Below are 26,747 nucleotides of genomic sequence, written 5' to 3'. Positions count from 1 at the left end.
AGCTCCAATGAAAAGAAAAACAACTCAGGCTTTACAGACTAAATGAGGCAAACTGATGTGGATCAGGGCTGATGTGACACTAAAAGAGCAGAGTCCTGAAATGAAACTGTAAAGGCTGCAGAGGGAGACTGTAGAAGCAATAGACTGACATCTGACGTGCTGCACGCTCATCAGACGCATCACAGAAAGACCATTTCTACTGCAGCTCTAAAAATAGACTGTTGGCGTGAATCGTTTTGATAAAAGACAACTTTTTGGTGAGAGCGCACCGCCGTAACGACATGGCGTACAGGTGTAAAATATTCCCGATTCCCAAAGCATGACACACTGTTATTTTACAACCTTATACAAACCATCGCTCATAACTCAGGAATGATGGTTCAAGGAGGGGTGGGTGCTGGTGGGGTGGACAGGTTCTCTCAAAGCAGCACCTAAAGGTGATGTGTCCATTTCAGTTGGCTCATCTATGGTAATCTTTTTGAAGTCCCTTGGGGAACTCTGTAGCACTGTCACATGACATTTCCTCCATCTTTGATCTGGTGTATCTGGAGACCCTGGCCAGGAGAGATTAATGGGCAAATTGGATTTCTCCCATGATCCCCGTGGAAGAAAACCATAAAACAACAAGGACATTTAGAGTGCTCTGTGCTCTCTTCAGCACATTAAACATGACTGTTTTTTCAGCAGCTGCTATGGTGTCTGTTACAGAAACAAGATTTCAACATAGTAACCTGCTCACTAGTTTTACCTTTTGTATAAGTCAGAAGGGAAAAGTTACTATTTGAGCAGATACTTGAGATGCAAATCAAATAACATCCTAGACTGTGGCTAAAATGTGTCCCTATGAAGTAAAAATGACTGATGGTGGTTTATTCTATCAAAGTAATGAGTCTCATTTTCAGATTACATTAACAGACACACACCAGCCACTTTATCAGGTCCACCTTGTAACAGGTTGGACCCCCTTTTTCCTTCAAGACTTAATGTCAGGCCTTAAATCTTCATGGCACAGATTCAACAAGGTGTTGGAAACGCTCCTCTGACATTTTGCTCCTTATTGACATGACAGCATCACAGTTGCTGCAGATTTGATGGCCAGATCCATGATGATCCACTGGATGGTTGTGTGTGAAAATCCCAGTAGATCAGCAGTTTCTGAAATACCCAGACCAACAACCATGCCACGTTCAAAGTTAACTTTATTATTCTTTCTTCTGCTCAGTTTGAACTTCAGCAAGTTGACCGTTTCTACACTGAGCTGCTGCCACGTGACTGGCTGACGAGACATTTTTCTCAACAAGCAGTTGAATAGGAGGACCTGATAAAGTGGATGGGTAGTGTGTGTCAGAATTTTGTGCCTTTTACACCGCCCTCTTAGTCCAAAAGGCAGAAATGGGCCTCCATTTTAAAAGTAAACTGGATTTGTCATTCTACACTGCTTAAAAAACATATTTTACATCAATATTGTTTCCCAATACACCAAGTCAGACGGAAAGATGGAGACCAGTTATGTTTCTCTGTAAATTCACAGATGATCTGAAAAATCATCTGTAGTTACATCGTTAAATGACTAGGGAGTTTTCTTACCAGAATTCACCTGCTGGTGGTATTTCTACTAAGCTAATAGTCTGCTGGGTCTATCCACAGACATGATGGGATATCAATCACTATGAGTGGTTAAAAAAACAAGAAATAAAGAGCACTTAAACAAAAAAAAACATCCTGATTTTATTCTTGGATTGACAACAAAAATGCTCCAGAAAAGAACACAAAACATAAAATACACAATAACTTAAAATGAGGTGGAAGTAAATAAACCTTGAGAAGTCAGGAAGTTGAGGAACAAAACACGGTGGCATCCATAAATCTACCTCTTTGAGCTAAACCTCAAACAGATAAAGACTAGCATTAGCCGATTAAAAGATCTTCCTGTACATCTGCAGGTAAACCTTTCCACTAGCGGCCTTGTAGAGAAGCAGGATGAAAGTGGCTCCAAGCAGACTCAGCACAGTTCTGGTCCAGGACCAGGTCCTCCAGCTCCGGTGGGAACAAGGTTGAGGAAGATTGCAGCAGCCTCTGGCTTCATCCACCTGAGAGAATACAACAAAGAGACAAACTTAAGCATAAAAACTTATCAAATTTTACAGATCTTTGGCCTTCTGCAAGAAATGGAATCCAGCCTACAGCAGTTTATAGGCCTGTTAAAGTTGGACTGGGTGAGAAATATCTCCTCATTTCCCAGTATTAAGATGACACAAACTCATTTTGAGGTCGAGGGGATGTCTGGGTCCACTGCAACACCACTCGTGAACTTGAGTCACCGAGACTTCCTGTGCCAAATCCTCCAGAACGCATCAGCCGAGTGGAGAGTGGGACCTTGGTCATAGTCAACTCATGGAGGAATTATGCTTTTCCTGAACTCACATCACAGGGTGACAGTGTCAGACTGAATCCTTCTCATGTGAGAAAGCTGGGAAGTAACAGAGCTTAAAAAGCTTCTTTTTTTTTTTTTTTTCCAGTAAATATGACTTGGGAACTTGTGATTTTGGCACTAAAACCAGATTTCTGACAATTTCCTGAATTTTGTCATTGCCAAGAAGGAACTGTTCCTGTTGAGAGTTGTTTTTCCCACGGGATGTAAATGCAGCACAGACACAATGTAACTAAAAATTCTCAAAATAACAGAAACAGACTTTCTTGTCACTATCCTCTAAGTAGTGATGGGAACTTGTGGGAATTATTTTAATCCAGTTTCTGAGAAATTGTGCTGTATACAAAGCTCAAAAAAGCATCCACACACCCTACGTATGTATCCCCACTAGGAATGGGCATTTCAAGGGATTCTGGAAGTTGACTAATCATTTGTCAAGTTTGTTGAAATTGTATGTTGTCCAAGTCCTAAAAGTTATTTATCTATTCTGCTTATGTCTATAAAGAATTAAACTAATGTAGGATTTATGTCTGTAATATAGTTATGTTTATCTGGAAAAATGTCATCTAAATTTTAAACGTTTAGACACTGACTTGCCCCGTAGGTCTTCATATCATTTGTTTATTAGCCAAATAGCAGGTAGAATGACTGGATAGGAATTTTTTTAACCACTTTTGACTGTTAGTTTTAGTTTATTTTTTATTTTATCTGGAATTATTAATCCATTTGGTAAATTTTTTTAAGTAAATACATTTAATACATATATAAATATAAAAAAAATATATATATATAAACAAATTTTATATATATATATATATATAAAAAAGAAAAAAAAAAATATATATATATATATACACACATACACTGTCCAGAGTTTAAGTAAAAGGTGGGGAATCCAGCATCTATGATCTGCATATAATATTTAAGTTATGGAGGAATATAATAAAAAAAATAATAATCACAAGTGATCATTTTCCTTTCTTCTCCTTTGTAGATTCTTAGTTACTTCAGGAAAAAATACCAGACTTTTTTTTATCTTGTCCTGTCCAGCATGGTAGCAGGAAGAATGATGGTCAAATACCAGACTTTATAATGCAGGACTAATGAAGTGTGTGCAGTGTTTTCCCCGGGTTCACAGCATTGGGGGGCTGATGACAGATCCCTCTGTGCTGAAATAGATATGGTATCCCATATAATAATTTGTTCTAATTTCTTTAGTTTCATATGTGTAATAAACAGAATGTAAATACCATCAACCTTAAATTCAGCTCTGCTGACTCGTATGTTCATGAAGTCTGTAACTTTTACAGGAAACGTACACAAAACAGCGTTACAGTGAGAAGATGACATGTGATAACAAAATAATTTAACCATCACGTGACAGCTACACTCAACTGTGAATTCATGTCAAGGCATTTTCAAACCGTATCCCACTATAACGTGATATTTTTGTTAAAAAGACGTGAAACGTTATAACAAGATACATTTTATTGTAAGAACATGAACTAAAGTAGCTACTGTATGCAGATGTTGTCGTGACCAAGAAATATTGGAACAAAATACATTTTATGGAGATTATTCTTTTCAAGTTTAAAATTAAATTAATTCATACAAGATCCTAGATCCATATTGTCAAATTTTCTTGTTTAATTTTTATGCCATTTTTGCTGTATTGAATATAAATAGCTGAAACTTGCCAAATGATAATCATAACAAAAAAAAAAATTAAATTGTCATGTCAGTTCCTTAAATTAGCCTAAAATGGCTAAGCTACACAAAAACTGTCATATTTGATCCTAAGGCCGCAATGTACCTCACTGAAAATAATTAAAAATGTATTTTTGGATCCCCATTAATCTTAACATAGATAAAAAAAAATCATATAAATAAATGCATTTTTTTTTTTTTTTTGAAGGACAAGCTTTCAACTTCATTTTTATAGTAGTCCACCAGATGGTGCCACTTGTACATCTTGCACACATGCATGCACATCTACACACGCATGTTTGTAATTTTTATGTCCAACTTTGTAAGTCTTTTTTCTTAGGCCACATTGTCATGAAGTAATGCAATAATAAAACTTCACTTTAAAAATATCTCAGCAGGCAGAAATTGGGCTTTTTTGGGTTTTAACTTAGGTACTTTGCCACCTGTTCAGCCATCACCAAAGCTTAATTGGACTTTGTTTTGGTTTTGCTCAAGTAGTTAATGCAAGTGCTAGGTTATAAATTTCAGCGGTAGTTTAGGAGTAGTCATTTTGAAGATGGCAAGATACTAGGGCATGAAGAAGGGTTTCTACATAATCATGCGCTCTGAGGGCATGGACAGCTCCTCATTAGACCAGCTGGAGTCCAGCTCTTAACTCCTCTGTAGATTCATCTGAAGACTCTTCCGATGACGAAAGCACAAACTAGAAGGATAAAGTAGTGGCAGGCATGATGCATTTATCTTCAGTAGACTAGACTACTGTAAAACTGTCCTTACAGATCTCCCTAAAAATGAGAACGCTGCTGCTCGAGTCCACACCAAGACCAAGAAAATGGATCATTTAACTCCAGTCCTCAGGGTTTTACATTGGCTTTCTGACTGTCAAAGAATTAATTTCAAAATCCTGCTGTTAGTTTACAAAACACTGAACGGTTGAGGGCCAAAATACATCCAGGATCTTCTGGTTCATTATGAAATAACCAGATCTCTCAGGTCATCAGGGTCAAATCTACTTTCTGTTCTTTGAGTCAAAACTAAACATGGAGAGGCAGCGTTTAACTTTCAACTAATCTCAGCATTTTGAAGGCATGGTGGCTTGCCACAGCCGAGTAACTATAGGGGAAATACTGAAGTTTCTTTTGCAAGTTACTGTGACTTTAAACATGAGTTGCTGTTCACAATGTACTGTTTTTCCATGGGAAAAATGAGGTGCGTTCCTGAGACGCATGTACAGTGACCTTCCTTTCAGATTTTAATGTGTCAGGGAAGCAGGACGCGTACCTAGCAACATCACTGTTAATACAAGGTAAACAATGTTGCTGCCATACATTTTCTCACCTCAAGGCCTAATAAAATCAATTAGCAAGTACTACTTAAAATGTATTTTTTAGAAATTATATTTTTTTTATTAGAAAAAAATATAAACATAATTTTAGAGCAGTTTTTGTAAATGCTGGATGGGGTGTTGGAGAGCACTCCTTCCAGGGACTCCCTCGCTCTGCTGGAGGGGCGTGATTGGGAGGAACGCCCACCTGATCTGAACTGGAGTGGCCTTTTGTTATTGGACTTCTGTGCTCATCATGGATTGTCCATAACGAACACCACTGTGCACAACCAATCTACATGTGCTTTGTGGACTTGAAGAAGGTGTTCGACTGTGTCCCACAGGGATTCCTGTGGGGGGTGCTCTAGGAGTATGGCGTGCCAGACCCCTTGTACAAGCTGTCCGGTTCCTGTATGACCGGTGCCAGAGCTTGGTCCACATTGCTGGCAGTAAATCAGATTCGTTTACAGTGAGGGTTGGACTCCGCCAAGGCTGCCTTTTGTCACGATTATGTTCATAACTTCTTTGGACAGCTCGCCCTGATTGGCTACATTCCATGCCACGTCACCACCCACGCAGTCACAATGCACGAGTCATCGCGTTCTTCAGAAATCGGCACTGAAATATTAAATTGTCAGCTACGACCCGTTTCGGAGCGGATTATCGGGACAAATCAGCTCATAACACACCACAGACCAAATGATGAGTGGACAGGGAAATCTCACGATGATCGGGCGTTTGCCATCCGAGGTCGGGAAGAGGCAAAATCGAGACAAGCCCAAATATCGTTTTGTGTACCAGGCTTTACTTGCTGAAAACTCAAATTCAAAACAAAGATAAGCTGGTCGACCAAGATGGAACGTCAAGGAGGGAGAATACCAGAATATACAACATATCAGAAGATCTGGAGGGAACCGCAATGCTAACATTTGTGGAGACGCTCCTCAGAGACACCATGGGGATTCCACATCCACAAACTTGAATAATGAGAGCACACCGGGAGTTAAACTCAGTTGTGGCTAAATTTCATTCTGTTGTCATTCTGTACACTGATAGCAGACTCCCTCCTCGTATGAACTTAACAGACATCCCATTCTTAATCAGATTAGTTCAGTATGACATTGGCCCACCCCTTGCAGCTGTTATCATGTTCAGCTTCAACTCTTCTGGGAAGGCTTTCCACAAGGTTTAGGAATGTGTTTATAGGAATTTTTGATCATTTCTCCAGAAGCGCATTTGTTAAACACTGATGTTGGACGAGGCTCTCAGCCTCCTTTATAATTCATCCCAAAGGCCAATCAAGTTCCTTCACACTAAACCATGTCTTTATGGACTTTGCTTTGTGCAGTGGTGCACAGTCATGTTGAAACAGGAAAGGGCCATTCCCAAACTTTTCTGTTACCATATGACTCCCACAAAGTTAGGAGCATGGATTTGTCAAAAATCTCTTAGTATGCTGAAACATTCAGAGTTCCTTTCACTGGAACAAAAAGGCCAAGTCAAGCTCCTGAGTAACAACGCCAAACCATAATCCCCCCTCCACCAAACTTTACACTTGGCACAATGCCGTCAGACAAGTACCGTTCTCCTGGCAACAGCCATACTCAGACTTTTCCATTAAATGGTGAAGAATGATTCGTAACTCCAGAGAACACATCTCTACTGATCCAGAGTTCAGTGGCAGCATTCTCTACACCACTGCATCCGACGATTTGCATTGCTTTTGATAATGTATGGCTTGGATGCAGCTGCTTGGCTGTGGAAGATCAATCCATGAAGCTCTCTTTGCACTGTTCTTGAGCTGATCTGAAGGCCACATGAAGTTTGCAGAGCACCTTGCACGACACTGCCCAATCCTTAAAGAAGAGTGCAAGGAGAATGCAAAAGCTATTAAACTGGTTTAAAACTAGGATAGTGGGGAACCATCATCTTTCAGGAAGAAATGTGTACAGGAAAAAAATCTTAACTGTGATCGAAGATCATTTAAATGTTAGATAAAATCAAACTAAAGATAAACAATAGCAGAACTCATGGCTATGTAAAATTATAAAAGTTGGACGGATCCCAAGATGGATTGGGACTGAACAGCCGTGAAGTCATAAGAAAACAATCATCAGTGAAGCTAACCGGAGAAAAAGGCTTCAATTTGCTGGAGAGCATAAAGATTAGACTTTGGAGCAACAGAAGATGGTCATGTGGTCTGATGAGTCCAGATTTACCCTGTTCCAGAGTGATGGGAACAACAGGGTAAGAAGAGAGGAAGATGACGTTGGTCAGGTGTAGGTTCAGCAACATTATGTGCCCAAATAATGAGGTCAGCTGATACCTGAAAATGCTGAATGACCAAATTATGGATTTTTCTTCCCTGATGGCACAGACATACGTATTCCAAGATGACAAAATTCATCGGGTTCCTTCAACTTGAACAGAGATTGAGCTGATAAGAGTAATACTTAGTCCTTCAAAAGGCTGGAACTCCTTAAATAAAAGTGGATTTTTTTTCTTGTGTATGTTTGTGAGTACATGTGGAGAACCCATCTTCCTTGGAATAGTAACCAGTGTTTCCAAATGGGCCGTGTTGCTCGTCAGATTCCTTTCTGACACAAGCAAAGACCCCCTCATAAATGCAACTGAAACACACACCTTCCTCCATCTACAACTATTCCACCTTCTCTCCTCACATAATGACGTACCCCTCACCTCTACCAGACAGCATTTATTCCGCTCATAATCTCCCTCACACCACCAACCTGCATCCCCCTCCCAAATCCCTCCGCCTCAGTGTCTGTGTGCTGACAAGTCCATGTCACAGCAGTGCTGACTTATGGGCTGTGAGGATTCTGCCGTGTCAGGAAAGACCCTCTCCTCCTCCAATACGAATGCAAACATACACAAACCAAGCCAGGTGCATACATCAACATATCTGTCAGAGCTCTCCAAAATTTGTTTTATTTAATATCGAACATTAATTAATTTTCCATAAATGAATGAAAAGCTGTGACAGAAAACAGTCCAACTTCTAAAAAGTCTGATGTGGTGAATTTATTAGGTAAATTTTAGACAGTTGTAAGACCCATTAAAGCTCTTTGCCTGAGAGAAAACACTAGTACCACAAGCAACCACAAGGGCAGTGTTGAGCAGTTTAGCTCATATGCAACCCACAAAAAGGAACAAAGAGGAAGCAGCAATGTATTTAATAGCTGCACGGACAACCGCCATCTACTGCGCTGCCTCTTCTAATGTCTTTTTCTGAACATGTACATTACTATGATCTCCTTCACCATCATGTGTTTTTCTTAAACTGATACTGGAACTTGGTGGGAAATTACTCTGCACTGCCCTCTGGTGGATGTACTGGCCAACAACCATGTTACCATAAGGCATGCATGAAAAATCTTCAGTGAACACTGAATGGAAGCTGGAATTTATAAGATTAAATCAGAAACCAACAGATTTTATTTAGAAATAATTCGAACCTATCTACCTTTCATTTACAGTTAACTGGATTTTTCAGCGTAAAAGGTATCTTGTACAGTCACATAATGTATCTCTGTCATTATTCAATTAGAGGTTTTAAGTGTGTGTAGTTTCTTGTGCGCCTGATGTTTAATCAGTCGAGTTTTTCCTTTATTCATTTCATTTTTATATATTTGCAAATTAAAACAGGCATTAAGGGGTTAAAATGTGTTGCCGAGTGTCATACTGTAAAAATTTCAGTGTGCACCCAAATTAACATTAAGTGCACCAATGCACAACCTTCGTCTAGAACCTGGTAAAGGAGCAGAACTTGTACTGGTTTTAAAATAGGAAAAATCAGAAATGTGAGCCTCATAATACATGTGTGTGTGTGTGTGTGTGTCCGCACATGCTGACCTGACACAGAAGGTTGCGGAGGCAGGTGACTTCCTTTTGAAGGTCTTTAGTCTGGACTACCAGCTTGTTGGCGATGGTCTGGGCCTCATTATTGGGATCCAGTGAGAAAACCAGCTGCTCAGAGGACAGAGAAACACAGAGATATGTCTTATTTATTAACGTAAAAGACTGGCATTTAAGACGGTAGACGTCCGATGAAAAAGTTAATCTATATCATACATACATGATTTTATCATGTCAGAATTTGATTATAGTAATAGCTGCAGCTTAGTCCAGGTTTGGTCATTAAATTTCACCCAAAACTTCTGTTACAGAAATGTTGACAACAACCTTTTAAATAATGAAACCCTACAGATGACATGTACCTGAGATGCCTGACGAGGAAAGCGGCTGATGACATCCTGAATTGTCTCCGTCAGGTAGCAGCTCTGCTGACTCACGCTTAACAGGAAGTTTTGCAGATCTTCACTCCTAAAAATGATAGAGACTTAAAGGGAGGTTTTAAAGAAAAAAAAAAAAAAGATACTCATAGAAAGCATTTCCATTCCTAAAGCTCATTTCATGATGCTTGTTTCTGTTTCTTTCCAGAAACCCGGCTAACAGACTACCAAGCATTGGCCTCTAAATGAAACAGTTCGAACTCCAAGCAAATTGTAACAAAAACATTAGAACAGTATTGTCCACTTTAGAGTTTCTTACATGATTACAAGATCCAATCCAACTTTATTTATAAAGCACTTTAAAACAACCATAGTGGACCAAAGTGCTGTGAGAGGAATAAAAGCACAAAGAATAAAAGCAATCAAAACAATAAAATCAAATAAGACAAGATAAAATAGAAAAACAAAAGCAAAATGTCTAAATTTCAAGGGTGTCAAAAAGCCAAGGAGAACAGGCGAGTTTTAAGAAGAGACTCAAAACCAGGCAAGAAGGAAGCCTGCCTGATATACTGAAGCAGGTCCTTCCTGATCTCCTCTGAGCTTACGAATAAAAGGTTTCACAATTATAAATGAACTGTGTGTTAATGGATCTTCATTTTCTGTAGAATAATTCAGTCCAGATTTGAACATCATAAGTGGTAGTTTATCAGCAGGACCTGGTCTAATGTGGTCTGAGTCCTCAAGAAGCAGTGGGTTCATCCTTTTGTATAACACAGATCAGAAGCTAACGTCATCAACGTCAGGCTGCATCTCTGAAAGTTGCTTCCATCTACGCTCACAGACAGAGCTGAAAAACTAAATGGCCTGATATTCCTGCATGTCATGTCAGACTGTACATGGTCGCCTGCTCACAATTCTCCTTGATGTGCAGACAGGTGTGCACACTCACCAGTGGACAGACGGAAGACACGTGTCTGAAAATATGTGACATAAACATCAGGCAATAACCAGGCGGTACAGTTCTCACCAACGTCTCTGCGCTATCGTATCTGAAGAGCCGATAGCGTAGATCTAAACTGCAGCTGGATCTCAACCACACCTTTTCCAAGGCCCAGTTAAACCTCTCATCGGTTAGTAATGCGTTTGAGAGTAAAGCAGCATTCCTCTCATACCTTTGGTAGATGAACTCAATGTGACAACATCAGCACAAACATCAAGTTATTTAATTGTCTCTCTCTCTCTTTTTGCCACAAAAACTCTGCATGCGTCGACCACGAAGCCCTGAGATAATTACCTGATAAATCCTCTTTTAAAATATCTGTAAAAAGTCTCAGGTTCACTTTTTTAGCATCTACATTTGCACAGTTCCTCATCAGACATTACTTTATTAAACCCTAGATGAATTGAGCTGCTATCGTCTGGTTTCACTGAAAGAAACGTGGGTTTCTTTTAGGGGACATAACCATTTACATTTTCTACTGTGTTCCAGGTGAATATCTTGATTCTGATGCTTCTGTAGTAATCTCACCTGGCCCAGTTTTATTTTGAAACCAAGAATATACATACAGCCCTTGTGTAAAGATAAGCTTCCTGTATTTTAGGCACGACATCTCAGACAGGAGGCAGGAAAAACAGGTCTTGTGAAGAAGAGGTTAAACACAGAAGTGATTTAATTTAGTGGTATCTTATACTATGAATTTAGCAAAATAAAACTAAAATCATTATTTAATTACAAATATAAATCATTAATTGCAGGACCACATTTTTTATATGAAACAGCTGTGAAATCCTTGTCTGTAAAGCAAGTCCTTATCTGACAACTCTCCAACTTTGTCCACACATATGAACAGTTGCTTTAAAATTGAGGTCAGGAGGTCAAAAGAACAAGGATGATGGAAGGGGAAAAAAAAATTGATTTGCAGAAGATACTGGACAATGACAGCAGAGACAGACTAATGGTCGGGGACAAACCAAGTGCTGACATTCTCCCTGAATTTCCCTGGAGACCACCAAACCAAACTGAGCAGGTGGCTGAGCCCTCTCCCCACCACCTCCTAACCCATACCATCATCGCTCCCAAAAAAACACCCACCTTAAATGATTAGTTATTTATATTCATCACCTTCTCCATTCCTCTCTCCCATCCCGTAGAAACTGAGGGATATTGATAGTTATTATCTTAATGGTACATTTCCCTTGCTAAGGGCACTGAGTAGGCAGCCGTCCAGGCCCTCCTAACACTCTGTCAGAGGGGCGAGTAAACAGTGTCAGTCAGTCTCTGCCGAGCCCACACCTCCTTTTTCCTGCTGTTAGTTTATCTAAGGGCATTGAGTGATGATGGGCCAGGGTGGGAAGACTGTTGAAGGCACACTAGATGCTAAGTTTTAATGCAGATATAGTGATTTTGTGCCTCTGGACATACTTTTTCTAGCTTCTAATGATTATCTTGCTCTAAAGGCAGCTGCTGAGAACACATTGATACACATCCAAGATCTGTACACACATTTTTCTGAGTAAAATAAGACCAGCAACCTTTCTGTCATACGTCCGGTAGTGTGCATGTAAGACCAGCAACGATTTCACTCAGTGTACATTACGTCTTGTAGATAATGGTGCAAACAGTACACCTATTCAACTAACAACGCATTGTATGTTTCCCTAGGCCTGAAAGCAGACATTAGCAGACATGAGTTTTTTTGCCCTTTCTTCCATAAATGAGGCTTTAGGTATGCCAGACACTTTTTAAAAGACAGGTAAAGGATAATTGGTAAGGTCACACACCCACACAGGTGGCATCATTTTAAAGCTACTGTTATCTTCTCTCAGCAACATCAAGACTTAGAGCGTGGCATGTTTAGCACCAGAGACACAGGAAAAAAATTAATGTGCATTACAGTGTACAAAAATAAATTATATGGTCTCAGGAGGTTAAGTGGTTGTTAGTATGAACAGCTGTCTCATCAACGGAGGCCAACCTTGCTTTTCTTACACCATTTAACAAACTGATAACTTGCAAGTGTTATTTGTAAAACACACTACACAAGCATTTTGGGCACTAGCTGATAGCTATTGTCTCTTTAGGGTCCATTTCCAAAATGTTTTCATCGTTTTATCTTTGCTAACTAACAAGCTAACAAAATTAAGCACATTTAGTAAAAAAATCTGCAATTTTCTAACCCTTCTCCTGGCGTAACTGGCAGGCGAAGCCAAATTAAGATGACAAATCCAATCAGGCCATGGATTCATGGAGTGTTTGGCTTCTGCTGTTTGCTCACTGCAACCACCATCACCTCTCACTTTACAAATCACTGGAGCTCCACTTCAACCATTAAGAACCTGGCTCAGGGTTTGGCTGCAGACATTCAGAGGCAGAGCAGTAAGGTTCTCATAGGGTTGATGGATGGCTTCCAGTGGAGGAGGACAGACAGGGTGAAGGTGGGGGAGGGTTCAAGGTGTGAGGCTAAGAAGTGATTTTTTTTTTTTTGTCGCCACCACTGCTAAGTTTGTTTTATGTTTTGTGCAGTGTTTATGGAATATGTATTTCTTTGGCATTAAGCTGCAGAAAAAAAATAAATATGAAAATAATGAAAGTTTTTTTAATTGCAAAGCTTCTATAGAGATTTTTAGACCTAAGCATTCACTTGAGTGCATATATATTGATTGCGACAGGCTAGCTGGACATGAACATGTGACAAACACAATATCTTACCCACTAAATGTAGCTCCCAGTTGACTGACGGTGTCCAGATCTATTTTGTCCAGCTGTATCTGCTGCATGGCGTTCAATATCTTCTGCTGGTCCAGTGGGTCTGTGATACCAAGCTGACAAATGGGACAAAAAAAGTATTTATTTTTCTTTTTTAATTTGTTCATGTATATGCATCGTGCACTTTTTATGTTTAAGGTAGGGCTGGGCGATAAATAGATTTTATCAATTAACTTGAATTTGCCTTTTGTGACTATTTATATTTAGAAAAACCAGGATTTCCCCCCTTTAATAAGCACTTCCAACTCCCTCCCTGGACTTCGGTAGTGAACAGCTGGCTCAGGTGACTCAGTAGTCATGCCACCGAAACCGTAGGTTATAATGGAGCCTGATGACTTTCAGGACCAAATTTTCAAGCTGTTTTTGTTTACTTCCACAGAGTCCTCCCAATTCGGTTCTGGTTAAACTGGTATGAATGTGGGCTGGTTTGCATGAAAGCACCAAGACTCTGAGACTCCAGAACAGTGTCTGGATCCAGTGAAGTCAGCAGTAATTCAGACTGAAAATTTAGCTGGAAACTGACCGCAGTGCAGCATCTGCAGGCTCTGCATCGGTCTGTGGTGGTGAAGACGAAGCTGAGCTAAAAGACGAAGCTCTCGATTTACTAGCAGATCTACGTTCTTACCTGTGGCCACGAGCAGTGCGTGGTGAGTGACCGAAAGAACATAATTGTGAATACAAGCAGCCAAAAATGAATTTCCTCTGCAGGGTGGCCAGGCTCTCCTTTAGAGATAAGATGAGAGGCTCAGTCATCCAGGAGGGGGTCAGAGTAGAGCAGCTGCTCTTCCACACCCAGAGGAGCCAGATGAGGTGGCTTACTTCTTTGGTGAAGTGTTCTGGGTACGCTGGAGGGACTGCATCTCTCGGCTGGCTTGGGAACGCCTCAGGATTTCCCTGGATGAGTAGGAAGAAGTGGCCAGGGAGAGGGAAGTCTTGTTTTCCCCACTAGACTGCTGTCCCCCCAACCCGAACCCAGATAAGCAGCAAGAAAATGGATGGATGAACCGACAGCAGTGAGAAACGCTGCACTCCACTAGGTGAACAAATGCCCACAAACGGAGTAGAAGTAGCTCAGTGGTTACAGAGGCTTAGACCTCCAGGTCCAAGTCCTCTAGGCTTAGGCCTGGAGGACCTGGTCCAAGTCCAGTCTGACAACTGAGGCAAACCCCTGTGGGTTCCTGAGCAGAGGGACCCCCAACTGCCCCCAGGGCTGCAGAGTCTGGCCTCGCAGCTCATTTCTCCTAGTGTAACTAGGATGGGTTAAAGTGCAGAGTCTGAATTTCCCAGCTGGGATTAATAAAGTATAATAATAATAATAATAATAATAATAAACTCCTACCAAGAGTTGACCAACACCAGCTCGTAATTTTTACAGAGTATCCTCTATGATAAAGAGGCCTGGTGGAAGGAGATCGAAGATCACAGGTTGTGTTGCATATTGCCAAAAGCTGCCTCATACGACGGAAAAATGCTTGTTCTGTTTTTTTTTTGGGTTTTTTTTAGACAAAAAGACAAAAACACACAGCTGTCTTTGGGTATGTATATATGGAAGGTACATTACAATGTATTTTTTAGAAATTATATTTTTTTTAATTGGAAAATTCAGGGCTGTTTTTTTATGGCCTCATCACCCAGCCTTAGAGTTTGAGGTTTAACTTATGTACACACAAATGTAGTTAAACAATATGCTATCAGTTGGATCTAAACAGAGTCAACCACAGCTTCTGGCTTTTTCTAGGTTATTCTTTAAATCTGACAAAAATAAAGAGTTGACAGACACACAGATTGTTACGGCCCTCAGGCTTTCCAGCCTGTTACAGCCACCCTTTACCTTCTTAAAGTCCTCCTCCTCCATGGTCAACAGCTGGCTCCAGGTGATGTCATGTTCCTGCACTCAGGTGTTGGTGAAAAGTCAGGTACAGAACTGAAGTGACCAAATCAAAACTTCTATAACGGCTGCTCTAACAGATGTACCAGCATAGATTTTTTTCTACATACAGTAACAACAAGCCACCTGCACCAGTCGAGCTCAGCCCTCATATTTCAGATTGGGCTGAAAACTTCAGCTGACCCTTGGTTTAATTTGGACTATACCAAACCATTTGGAAGCAGTGAATAAAATATGTAAACTACACATCTCATGACACATTCCCAGGCATGTAAATGTCAATCTGTCAATTATGCAGCTGTGCAAAACTTATTTTAGAATAGCAGTATATCACCCATTATATGATAAAGTGTTGTACCATGAGTAATGACAAGCCGTTACTCACGGTACGACTGAAAGGTATTGTGCATTCAAAAACATCACAAATACACTGAAATCCTGTCTAAGTGTGCAGGTAAGTACTTACAGTCATGGCATCTGTGAGGTAGCCCAAATCAAGACCATGAAGGAAAAGTTCAAGATCATTAAGCTTGGCCACACTGAGTGAGACAGAAAGGATACATGCCTTAAAATAAAAAAAAACTACACAGCTTTAAACAAATTATGGATAATTAGTATGCTGTTTCACAATAAATAAATAAAATTTAAAAAGTACTGTATTTAAGCAAAAATAAATAAATAAAAAAAGGATAATTTGACAGTGAAACAAGTTTTGTAATTCCTAAAAAGAAGAGGATTCTTTATGCACTGGGTTTACGCCCAACATATGGCTTCACCTACACTTCTTCAAGCTCCAGTTCTTTAAACTGAACCACTGATCTTTCTGTGGAAGGGGGTCCAAAAAAATTAAGTAGATAAAACAATGTGTAGCTGAGTGCAGCCCATCTGTCTTCTCCTAATATATAAAACACGTGAAATGAATTATATAGGGTTTTTCTTATGTCTTTGTAGTCGACATGAGAAAAACTGAAGTTAGAATGTTAACAAGCAGTGATTCCTGGTGCCAGATGCGGCTGTTTACAATGTTTCTGGCTGATGATAATTGCCCTGTGCTGCCAAAATGGTTTAAACATTCACAGGAGTGGTTTATTATTATTTATGTCTGGGTGGACAATGGATCAACAACACCTGCTGAACAGGTTCCAGCACACTGGAAATGCAACAGGGGGCAATAAATAAGCAGGCTGTAGTTAGTATTGCAATATAACACTGACAATAAGAGGAAATTGGTGTAAAGCATTGTTGCAAGAATACAAAGATAAATGATACTTAACTCTGAACCACTTACTGTCAGAATGTGGCTTAGATCTGAGGGAATATGTCTTGCTGACCTGATATTTTTACTACAATAAACAATTTACACTTACCTACATTGGGATGCGGAAATTTGTGAAAAAAATTTTGAGGGCAAAAAGAAACCTGGATCCACTCGGTACCTGGATTTATCATGGTAACCACTGACAAAAAGCTAATTATTTCACCCGAATCAACATAAGGCTGCCATTTCTGAACACTTCTTCCATCATGTGTTTAAAAACTAAAAACAGACGGATGTTGTTTATGTTCTTTATCTTATTGAAATGACAATATGTCTTCCTACATGGTCGCAAATTTATGATTCTCCTCTGCACTGATGCACTCACACAGCTGAGCACATTCACCCCCGTGGACAGAGAATGTGTTGGAAAATATGTGGTGTCAAGCAAAGAAACATACCTGCCTTTTGTAAACGTCCCGTCCGCAGTTTACTTCTTAAAATGTTTAGGAGAGTGTTTGTTATAAAAAAAGTTATCAGTTGGTCCCTTATCGATTAGAACAGCCTTCCCAGACATCACAAACTTAGCCCCCATCACACCAACAAACCTGACATGCAAGCTATTGATCAACTTCTCTGCTCTATGCCGTGCTTGATCTCAGGTGCAGCTGGATCACTCAGTGCGTTCCAGTTGTCCTCGAAACTCGGAATTCTACAGTATTTCTGCCAGAAATGATGAAGTGATCTCGTTATTCCGAGTAGCGAACTCTTAAGTTTCAGAGAACCCCGAGATTAAATACGGCTGCATCCATTGTCGTCTTTATTAAAATCCTTAATACATTTTGTGTCTGTTATGGGTCCAGTGTAAACAGCAGTAAGTTGTTATTACTGATAATCACGTTGTTACAACAGGGTTGTTTGTGAAAAATCGCATCAATATGTGTGGTTTATTATCATTATCACCAAAATTAGCTGATGTCCTCATGGTTCACATTTTTACAATGGGTTTGTGAATTTCTAGTTTTATACAGCATTTGTAGATGCTCACAAATATGTTGTTTTGGAAGAGTCCATTTTTCCAGAGTTGGTGCAGCTAGAACGCCGACTACCTCGTAATAACGTCATGCATTCTCAGCCGCTCGGAAATCCGAGACAACTGGAACTCACCATCTCACACCAATCATTTTGCAAGATCAACTTCTGATTGGTGAGTAATATATTTGGTTGAGAGCAAAGTTGTATTCTCTCATACCGATGGCAGAAGAACTCAACATGATGACAGCCCACATTAGCACACACATCAGGTTTATTAAACTGGCTTCTATTCACTGCAAAATGCCCAAATATCAGAGATCCCTGCATTTGAGCCTTCTCATTAACTGAGTTAGAACACTGTTAAAAACAATAAAAGATGTCCCTTTCTGCTGGAGAAGCTACGGAGCAAAAGTTGACCTAATGCATCTACAGCAAAATCAGAGAAATACTGACGGATCTGGATTTCTTACCTCTCCGTGGAGGGTGGAATTTCAGAGTTGGTCTTGAAGAACTTTGACAATCCCTCCTCCATAGAGCCAAAGGCCTGAACAGTAGAAATGTGGGATGAAGAGGACAAGATCCTGGCTATCTGTGGACACAGGTGCAGTATGTGTTTTAGGACAAATTTATGTAAGAGCCATATCAAGAGGGTGGAAAGTTGTTTTTTTTTTTTTTTTAGCAGACTGAACACAAGGTGTATCGCAATAAAGACCCACCTGAGAATTAAGTTACTTAATAAAACACAATTTAAATGCTTTCAAGAAATATTTAGGGTACCTGCGTGCGTTTGAAGGCCACAGCCAGATCAGCAGGGCTATTCCCAGACTTTGTTCTTATGGTTTTATCTGCTCCCAGCTGGAGGAGCTTTAACACTGCTTTTTCTCTGCCATACTGCACTGCTATAGACAGAGCCTGGTGAAATATATCAGCATCAGTTACACGGACAAGACCACAGTGTAAATCTAAACTATGTAATGTCCTGTGAGGTATTACATGAGCTGCACATCCTGGCAGACACAATTTAAAATGAGAGGTAAAATAGTGACGTACTGTGTATCCTTTATTATCCTGCGCATTGATTTCTGCACCGTGAGACACCAGCAGGTTGATGATCTTACTGTAACCATCTCTTGCAGCCAACATCAAACAGGTCATCTGAGACCTGACAATGGCAGACAAAAAGACATTTAACAAAATTGAGGAAAACATCAACAGAGGTGAGGCGACAATAGAGGCAAGGGATAATTAAAGCAAAGAAGACTTGAAAGAATAGACAAGAAAGATAATCAGAGGTGAAATGACAGCAGATCAGAGGAAACCTCAAAGAAGAACGAAATGAAAGTGGAAAAAGTGCAAAAGGAGTACAGAGGACCCAAGGAACCACCAGAGGGCAGCAGACACCACATTATGGATCACAATCAGCTTTAAGAGCTACATACTGTAGAATAAATTAAACATGGAGTATGACTAGTATTTCACATTTCATGCATGTAATATTTGTTAGTTACATGTATCACCAAGGTAGTGAAGTTTTCACAAAAACAATATGTACAAGATATTTTGTTATGTCATTGAAAAGTATTTTTATTTTATTTTGTTTTAGGAGCATTTAATTTAATATAAAGGTACTGTAATTTCAGTCAGCTGTTTTAATGCACATGTGTGCTGATGCTTAATAAAAGTATATTTGGCACTAAAAGCTGTAAATTAGAACTGTCTTTTTGGTTACTTGACAAAAAATATATATATCCAGATATATATCATGATTCAGGTAAAAAATATTGAGATATAAGATTTGGTTCATATCTTCAAAACCTAAGGTACAGAAGTCTTGGCTTCAGCGTTGAAGCCAAGAGTGGTGTGCCTCAAAAAAAAAAAAAAAAAAAGTATATATATATATATATATATATATATATATATATATATATAAATTGTCCCCTCGCCCTCCGTGGGCTGTCTCTCATCCATCCAAGCTCGGATCCTCTACCAGAGGCCTGGGAGCTTGAGGGTTCTGTGCAGTATCTTGGCTGTTCCTAGGACTGCATTCTTCTGGACAGAGATGTCTGAGGTTTGTCCTGGGATCTGCTGTAGCCACTCTTCCAGTTTGGGGGTTACTGCCCCGAGTGCTTCGATGACCACGGGCACCACTGTTGCCTTCACTTTCCAGGCCTTCTCAAGTTCTTCTTTCAGGCCTTGGTATTTTTTTCAGTTTCCATATTCCTTTTTCCTGATGTTGCAATAGCTTGGTATTGCAATGTCAACCACAACAACTTTCCTCTGCTGTTTGTCCATCACCACAATGTCCGGCTGGTTTGCCATTACCATTTTGTCGGTCTGGATCTGGAAGTCCCACAGGATCTTAGCTCGGTCATTCTCTACCACTTTTGGAGGTGTTTCCCACCTTGACCTCGGGGCTTCCAGTCTGTACTCCGCACAGATGTTCCTGTACATTATACCAGCCACTTGGTTATGATGCTCCTTGTAAGCTTTCCCTGCCAGCATCTTACACCCTGCAGTTATATGTGCTGGATTGTCTCAGGGACCTCTTTGCACAGTCTAAACCTGGGGTCTTGTCTTGTATGGTAGATCTGGGCCTCTATTGCTCTGGTGCTCAAGGCCTGCTCCTGTACAGCTATGATCAGTGCCTCTGTACTGTCTTTCAGTCCAGCCCTTTCTAGCCATTGGTAGAATTTCTCGATATCAGCCACTTCAGTTATCTGTCGGTGGTACATCCCATGGAGGGGCTTTTCCTCCCATGATGGTTCCCAAAGGAAGATTGATTATAATATATATATATATATATATATATATATATATATATATATATATATAAAATCACCTTTGTTCTACACAATTAAGTGGAGAAACTGTGCTTAGTGTGAGGCTTCGTCAAGTCCAATACATGACGGAATGATACCAGAGATCATTTCTGCCAGTAGCCATCACCCTACAGGTCACAGCCATTGTTGTTTTGTTTGAGTTCACACAGAACATTAACTCCTCATTTCTTGTCATTTGTTAAAGAATGATGAAGCTATGTTTTATTGCTTAGTGTTCAAAGCCCTTTGACGTGGTAGATGAATTCACACCTATTTGACAAACATGACTTTTTCTTTCCGGGGTCAACCAATGTCAACCCTTGTAGTGTCAGCAAATTAACATGGACAACATTTTACATTAAATATGAGTTGCACAGTTAAAAATAAAGAAAACAAAGTGTAACCATATACAGAAGCTACAGCTCCTAAGTGCAATGCAAATCATAGTCCCTTTGCTGCATGTCACCACCACTTTTTCTGTAACCCCCCCTTCCTGTCTAACTACTACGTAATAAAAACACTCACCAGCAACTTTATTAGGTCCACCTGTTCAATCGCTTCTTAACACAAATGCAAGACAGCCGGTCACGTGGAAGCAACTCTACATTTAGTCTTGTACACAAGGTCGAAGCTACTTGCTGAAGTTCAGAATATCAGAATGAGGAAGAAAGGGGATTTAAGTGACTGAATGTGTCATGGTTGCTGGTCTGAGTATTTTCAGAAACTACTGGTATTTTCACACAACCATTTCTAGGGTTTAGAGAATGGTCTGATAAATAGAAAATGTCCACTGAGCAGCAGTTGTCTGGACCAAAGTGTCTTGATCTCAGAGGAGAATGGGCAGAATGATTGGAGATGACAGAAAGGCAACAGGAAGTCAAATAACCAATGGTCCCAACCAAGATATGCAGAATATCACCTCTGAATGCACAACCTTGGAGCAGCTACAGCAGCAGAAGACCTGCCACTCCTCTCAACTAAGAACAGAAAACTGAGGCTAGAATTCACACAGACTCACCAAAACGGGACAACAGAAGACAGAAAAATGCTTCCTGGTCTGATGAGTCTCCATTTCAGCTGCAACATTCAGATTCTAGTGTTAGAATTTTTTGGAAACACCATGAAAGCATGGTGCATCCTGCCTTGGATCAACACGTCAGGCTGCTGGTGGTGTAATGATGTGGGGGATATCTTCTTGGCATACTTTGGGCCCCTTTAGTACCAATGTGGCCTGGTTTAACCACCACAGCCTACCTGAGTATTGTTGCTGACCATGTCCATCCCTTCATGACCACAGTGTAGCATCTTCTGATGGCTACTTCCAGCAGGATAACCCTCCATGTCACCAAGCTCAAATCATCTCCAATTGGTTTCTTGAACATGACAATGAGTTCACTGGACTCCAATGGCCTCCACAGTCACCAGATCTCGGCATGCGTGCTGTTTTTCTTCATACCAGTGAGACGCTCTGACTGAATTTGTCTATTATTTTTAGTTTAGTTTTTCTTTTAACTGGTTCTCACTTGTTTTACCAGTTTTTAATCTTTTTTTTTTTTTTTAAATCCCTTGTTATTTTAATCATGATTTTAACACAAAGAAGCTTTTATTCAAATAGATTACTGGATAAATCACCAATCAGCTGTTAGCCAGAACAAACTAGCTAATGGCTACATCAATGGACTTGAACTTTTTCTCCTAACAACAATGCAAAACTCACAAAATCTAATAAGAAAATAACTAACTTTTTAATCCTCCACACCAAATCACCAATTGTCCTGGACTGAGAATGTTGTTCACGTGGAAAAGATCTCATAATCTCCCTTAAGCCTAGAATATCTCTTTGATGTGCTGTCACAAACAGACAAGGGTTCAGCCCCAGTGGATCATGTGGCATCTAGTATATGGATGGAGAAATTTACCGAATTTTCAATGGTCTAAGACGTTTGTGATGCGACTGCACCAGTAGCTTCAGGGTGAATGAGATACAGCTGCCGGCTAAATATGCAATGTATCTTTCTTAACGCGTCAGCAAAACTCGTAGTTACATTGAATATTACATAGTTCACCTCCTCAGCACCCGTGTTTTTGAGACACCTTGAATGCAACATTACCATCTTTTGATAATTTTGTTTTCGAAACATACGGGAACTGGGAAGCACAGTTACAGTTAGTTTACAGCAAACAGAGGGCACAGATCAAATCAACCTCGGTGGTGGGGATTCATTCGGTGGTGGGGATTCATATCCCCAGTCTGGTAGTACCCGGAGCCAGTCTGTGGAGAGCTTAGGTCCCGGGCTGTGAAACCATCTTCAGCCTCACGTCAGAAGCTGTTCATGAAGGCTGTCCACAGATACTCTGCCCCAGTGGTTTGTCTGGCTTGTATTTTGGCCTCAACGGTAGAGCCACGGCCCTCTGTTCCCAACACGACTACTAGGGGTGGCTTCAACATCCAGGACCACCGAGAGCTTCCATCATTGGCCAAAGTGCCTCCATGCAGGTCATCTTCCGTTTCGGGAGGTGGCAGCTTCTTCAATGCTTCCACTGATTTTTCCTGGGGCTACAGTGCCTGTTATTCTCCAGAAGCTCCCAGGATTGCTGCAGTCTCTCCCGGAGTCCACAAAACAGGTGATAGTATACGCAGGCACCAATTATACACCTAACCCAACTCACCAACAATCCCTTTTCTTTTAGAGATAAAGAAGTAGCATTAATCTTACTAGGGCTGCACGATTTAGAAAAAAAAAAAAAAAAAAAAAAAATCACTTTTTTTTTCCTCAGAATTAACATGATTCTCTGTCACGATTTTTTCACAAAATGTTTTTTGCACTAAACTTTAACAAAACAAAAACAAAGACATTTATATGGTTTTTCAGGTAGAGCAGGGGTGTCAAAGTTAAAACACAATGGGCCAAAAAGAAAAAAACTGGAACAAGTTGAGGCCCAAACTAGTTCAATGTTTATTAAAAACCTTTTTAAAATGACCTTATTTTACACACTGAACCTGGAACTAACAGAGCCTATTCGGTCTTGCCTATAAAACAACATATATACATGTTCCACATACTGATTTTTCCTGGGGTTACAGTGCCAGTTGTGCTCCCTCCGCTAACTCCCAGTAGCGGAGGGTGCAGGCAAAAGATGTTAAGCTAAACAGTCAAGAATAAAAGGTTAGAGAATTTATAGTCCAGAAATCTGGATAATGAAACACTGAAGGTGCATGGATGGAAGTTATTGTGCATATTGTGAATATTTCTCTCTCCTCACCATCTAGAAGCTGTGAGATTCTCATCCTGCTTTCTGTCTGTTCACCTGATGCTGATATTCATCACATATTGTTCCTTCTGTGTTTAGAAGGAAGCAGCTTCACAGCTTTAAATTCATCCTGCTGACTTTTTACCTTTTAGTTAGTAAATCCTGAACATTTCATCCTTCTTTCTCAAAAATATTTGATTTATATTAAGAACTGTTTTAACTGTTGCGTTTAAATCTGTTTGTTTAGTGCAGGGGTCTGCAACCTTTACAGTCCAAAAAGTAATTTTTTCCTCAGCCAGCTAAATAAAACTCCTTTAGAGCTGCAAATGTTATAAGACCTTTCAAAAAGGCACCTTACTATATATTTTTTAATGAAGAGCTACTATAGGATGTTTGTTATTTTTTAAAAATAACATAAAAGCATTTGTTTGTGATGCAGCTCGTGATATAAAATGTTTTAGAATCGTTGTATGTAGAAATGAGATTACATGTATGTGTGAATTGAGATCGCGTTTTTTTTAAACGATTTATTGTGCAGGCCTAAATCTTACCATCCAAATATTTCCCAAAGCCCTGCTAAAAGGCTCAAATTGCCAATACACCATGATACCTAAAAGGAAAGTGGCACTTTACCTTGGCAAGACGATGGCATCAGGGCCAAGGAAAGGGTTTGGGCTTTATTACATACCCGTGTTTGAAAAAATAGAAATGTCTCTTTTCTTTAAAACATATACCATCTTATTAGCTTTGGGTTTTAAGAAAAATTTGTGTCTTTATACTCCATAATTTCACACACAAGCATTTAGTGTTTATATAAAGTTATGTTGAAGGAGGGAAGTGTTGGCCACTACAGGGCTGTCAATGTCGTGGTTTAGTGTACATTAGAATAATGAATTGCTATTATAAATGTCTCCTTTTAATCTTCCTGTATCACTCTCTTGCATGCACACACAAACTTACACACACAGACTTCTGTAAAAGCAAGAAGTGATGATTTCCCCATAAACTTTCCCACCTCGTAGGATTGATGTCTTTTTTCTGTGTCGGTTCACAGGTCGTACGATACAGAGGTTATTTATATACAGATCTTGTTCAGGTGGAAACAAGCAATGACTAAACGCCAGAAAAGATTCATTTGGATAAACTAGGTGACAAGTAATCTTTGTGTGCAGCCTTTTCATTACCCTCTTGAACCAATAAAATAATTACCCTAAAAAAAAATTTTTAAATGCAATTTAAGTGTCAGCAGGATTGCGATAGATGCCTCAGCTACTTAATAGCATAACAGCATCACGGCGTAGCGCCTTCCTTAAAGTATAACCAAAACACAACTCAGAAACAGTTGAGGAGAATCGCGCTCATCCAACAGTTTGTGTTCTTTCTTCTTGGCGGTGCTTCATAACGGCATGTGAAACTGAGATTTAAATCAAGAAAAACAAAATCTCTTGCTCTAAAAGCAGGAGCCATACCTGCTCCGTTTTATGCCAGGGTGCCCGGGAAGTAACTTTTTTATTCAACCAATCAAGAGATTGCACTGTGTCAAGCTCCACCCTTTTGGGTCAGATCAGTTAGATTGGTACCCCGATGAACGGGTCCCAAAAAAGTAGGTCGGGTAGGATATTTTGGGTACTCATCCCAGTTTTAGAGCGTGGAAATTGCATCCCAACCCGCATGTCTGGACCAAGATGTTGCATCTGTTGTGGAAAGAGACTGAACAAACTGAGCAAGAAGGCTGGTTCTGTGCTGGAAAAGAATGCTTAACAAGCTGCTAAAAATAATGGATGACTCTTCGCATCCTCTACACAACACAGTGAAGAAACAACAAGTGTGTTGAGTGAGACTTCTCCAACTTCAATGCAAGACAGAAAGATACCGGAGATCATTCCTGCCAGCAATCATCACATCCAGAACAAGTCACTACCTTCTTAAACTTCTAATTATTATTGTTTTTAATAAAAAAAAACAAAAAACAAACGTAATGACAGGCAACAAACTGCACAAAGTACAGACAACAACAATAAAGCAGCATTGGGTCAAGTCTCTAAGTGAACCAGCAAAAAAAACAAAAAAAAAAACAAGGAATAACGGAGGGGGGGGGATTACGAAATTCACACATGGACCCCACATCATGTGCCTACATTTCTCAACTGTGAAAAATGACAGAACTCTTGTTTACACTAAAGCAGAGGGGCGAGCAGCCGGTGTTAATCAACAGTTTGATATTCAGACGTAAGAGGGGCAGAGAAGGAGGAGGGGGTTTATCCTCTGCACCCACATGAACCTCACCATCAGCTTTTCCTTTACAATTGCAACCCAACCCCCCTACCCCCTTCACCTCCTCTGCTTCCTTCTGTGTTTTGTTACAATGTTTTAAATATTTTGTCTGGGAAGGAACCAATCAATTTCCTGATGCTACAGGGTGTCTGTCATTAGGGGATTTCAGGTGGCGTGCGTCCTGAATGTACTGGTGAGCTGGCAGTTACAGAGTAACAGGATTAGAAAAAGCTAAACAACAAAGCCATTGGGGGGCTGTATCCACACTCAGCAAAAATCCACACATGGTAATGGTAAAAGTGTTTTGATCATAATCTGCGTTCCTTCTTTTCCACAAGCTTAAACTTTTCAAGCTCTTCACTAAGGCAGGAAACCAGATTTCCAATTATGACAATGGCTGATCGATCCTAAGATTTCCTACTGATTTGTATTTATTTAGTCATACATATCAGACAACTTGAGAAATATATACACAAGACAATGTTAGGTTAATTCAGGAAGCAACTGGTTTATTGTGTTTGATTATGTAAACAGAGTTATAGAGATATTAAAGCCATTTTTTGGCATCAAATATGCTTTCTTTCTTAAAAAATTATTTACACCAAGAATAACAATCACATACATGTATCTGAAATAGTCCAAATGAAAGTGGTGAACTATGTCAAATATCTTGTATCACTTGTATTGAATTAAACAGCCAGCTGTGAAATCAACTGACAGGACAGGAGAGGATTTTTATTTTA

General features: G+C 39.9%; 1 protein-coding gene across 1 annotated transcript in view; it reads right to left on the bottom strand.

Moving 5' to 3' along the window:
* Positions 1–1,703: 1,703 nt before the first annotated feature.
* The window catches only part of asz1 (ankyrin repeat, SAM and basic leucine zipper domain containing 1), a 36,667-nt gene continuing 11,623 nt past the window's right edge, over positions 1,704–26,747 (bottom strand). The window contains exons 5-13 of the mRNA XM_041997309.1: positions 18,710–18,821; positions 18,437–18,571; positions 18,130–18,248; positions 15,836–15,908; positions 15,313–15,369; positions 13,425–13,537; positions 9,701–9,806; positions 9,336–9,449; positions 1,704–2,090 (exon numbers count right to left, since the gene is read on the bottom strand). Of these exons, the coding sequence (XP_041853243.1) occupies positions 1,917–2,090; positions 9,336–9,449; positions 9,701–9,806; positions 13,425–13,537; positions 15,313–15,369; positions 15,836–15,908; positions 18,130–18,248; positions 18,437–18,571; positions 18,710–18,821 (1,003 nt within the window). The 3' untranslated portion in view covers positions 1,704–1,916. The remainder of the gene's footprint in view (positions 2,091–9,335; positions 9,450–9,700; positions 9,807–13,424; positions 13,538–15,312; positions 15,370–15,835; positions 15,909–18,129; positions 18,249–18,436; positions 18,572–18,709; positions 18,822–26,747) is intronic.

This window comes from Melanotaenia boesemani, chromosome 10 (genome assembly GCF_017639745.1).
Source record: "Melanotaenia boesemani isolate fMelBoe1 chromosome 10, fMelBoe1.pri, whole genome shotgun sequence".
Taxonomy (NCBI): domain Eukaryota; kingdom Metazoa; phylum Chordata; class Actinopteri; order Atheriniformes; family Melanotaeniidae; genus Melanotaenia; species Melanotaenia boesemani.
This window is presented reverse-complemented; position numbering and strand designations above follow the sequence as displayed.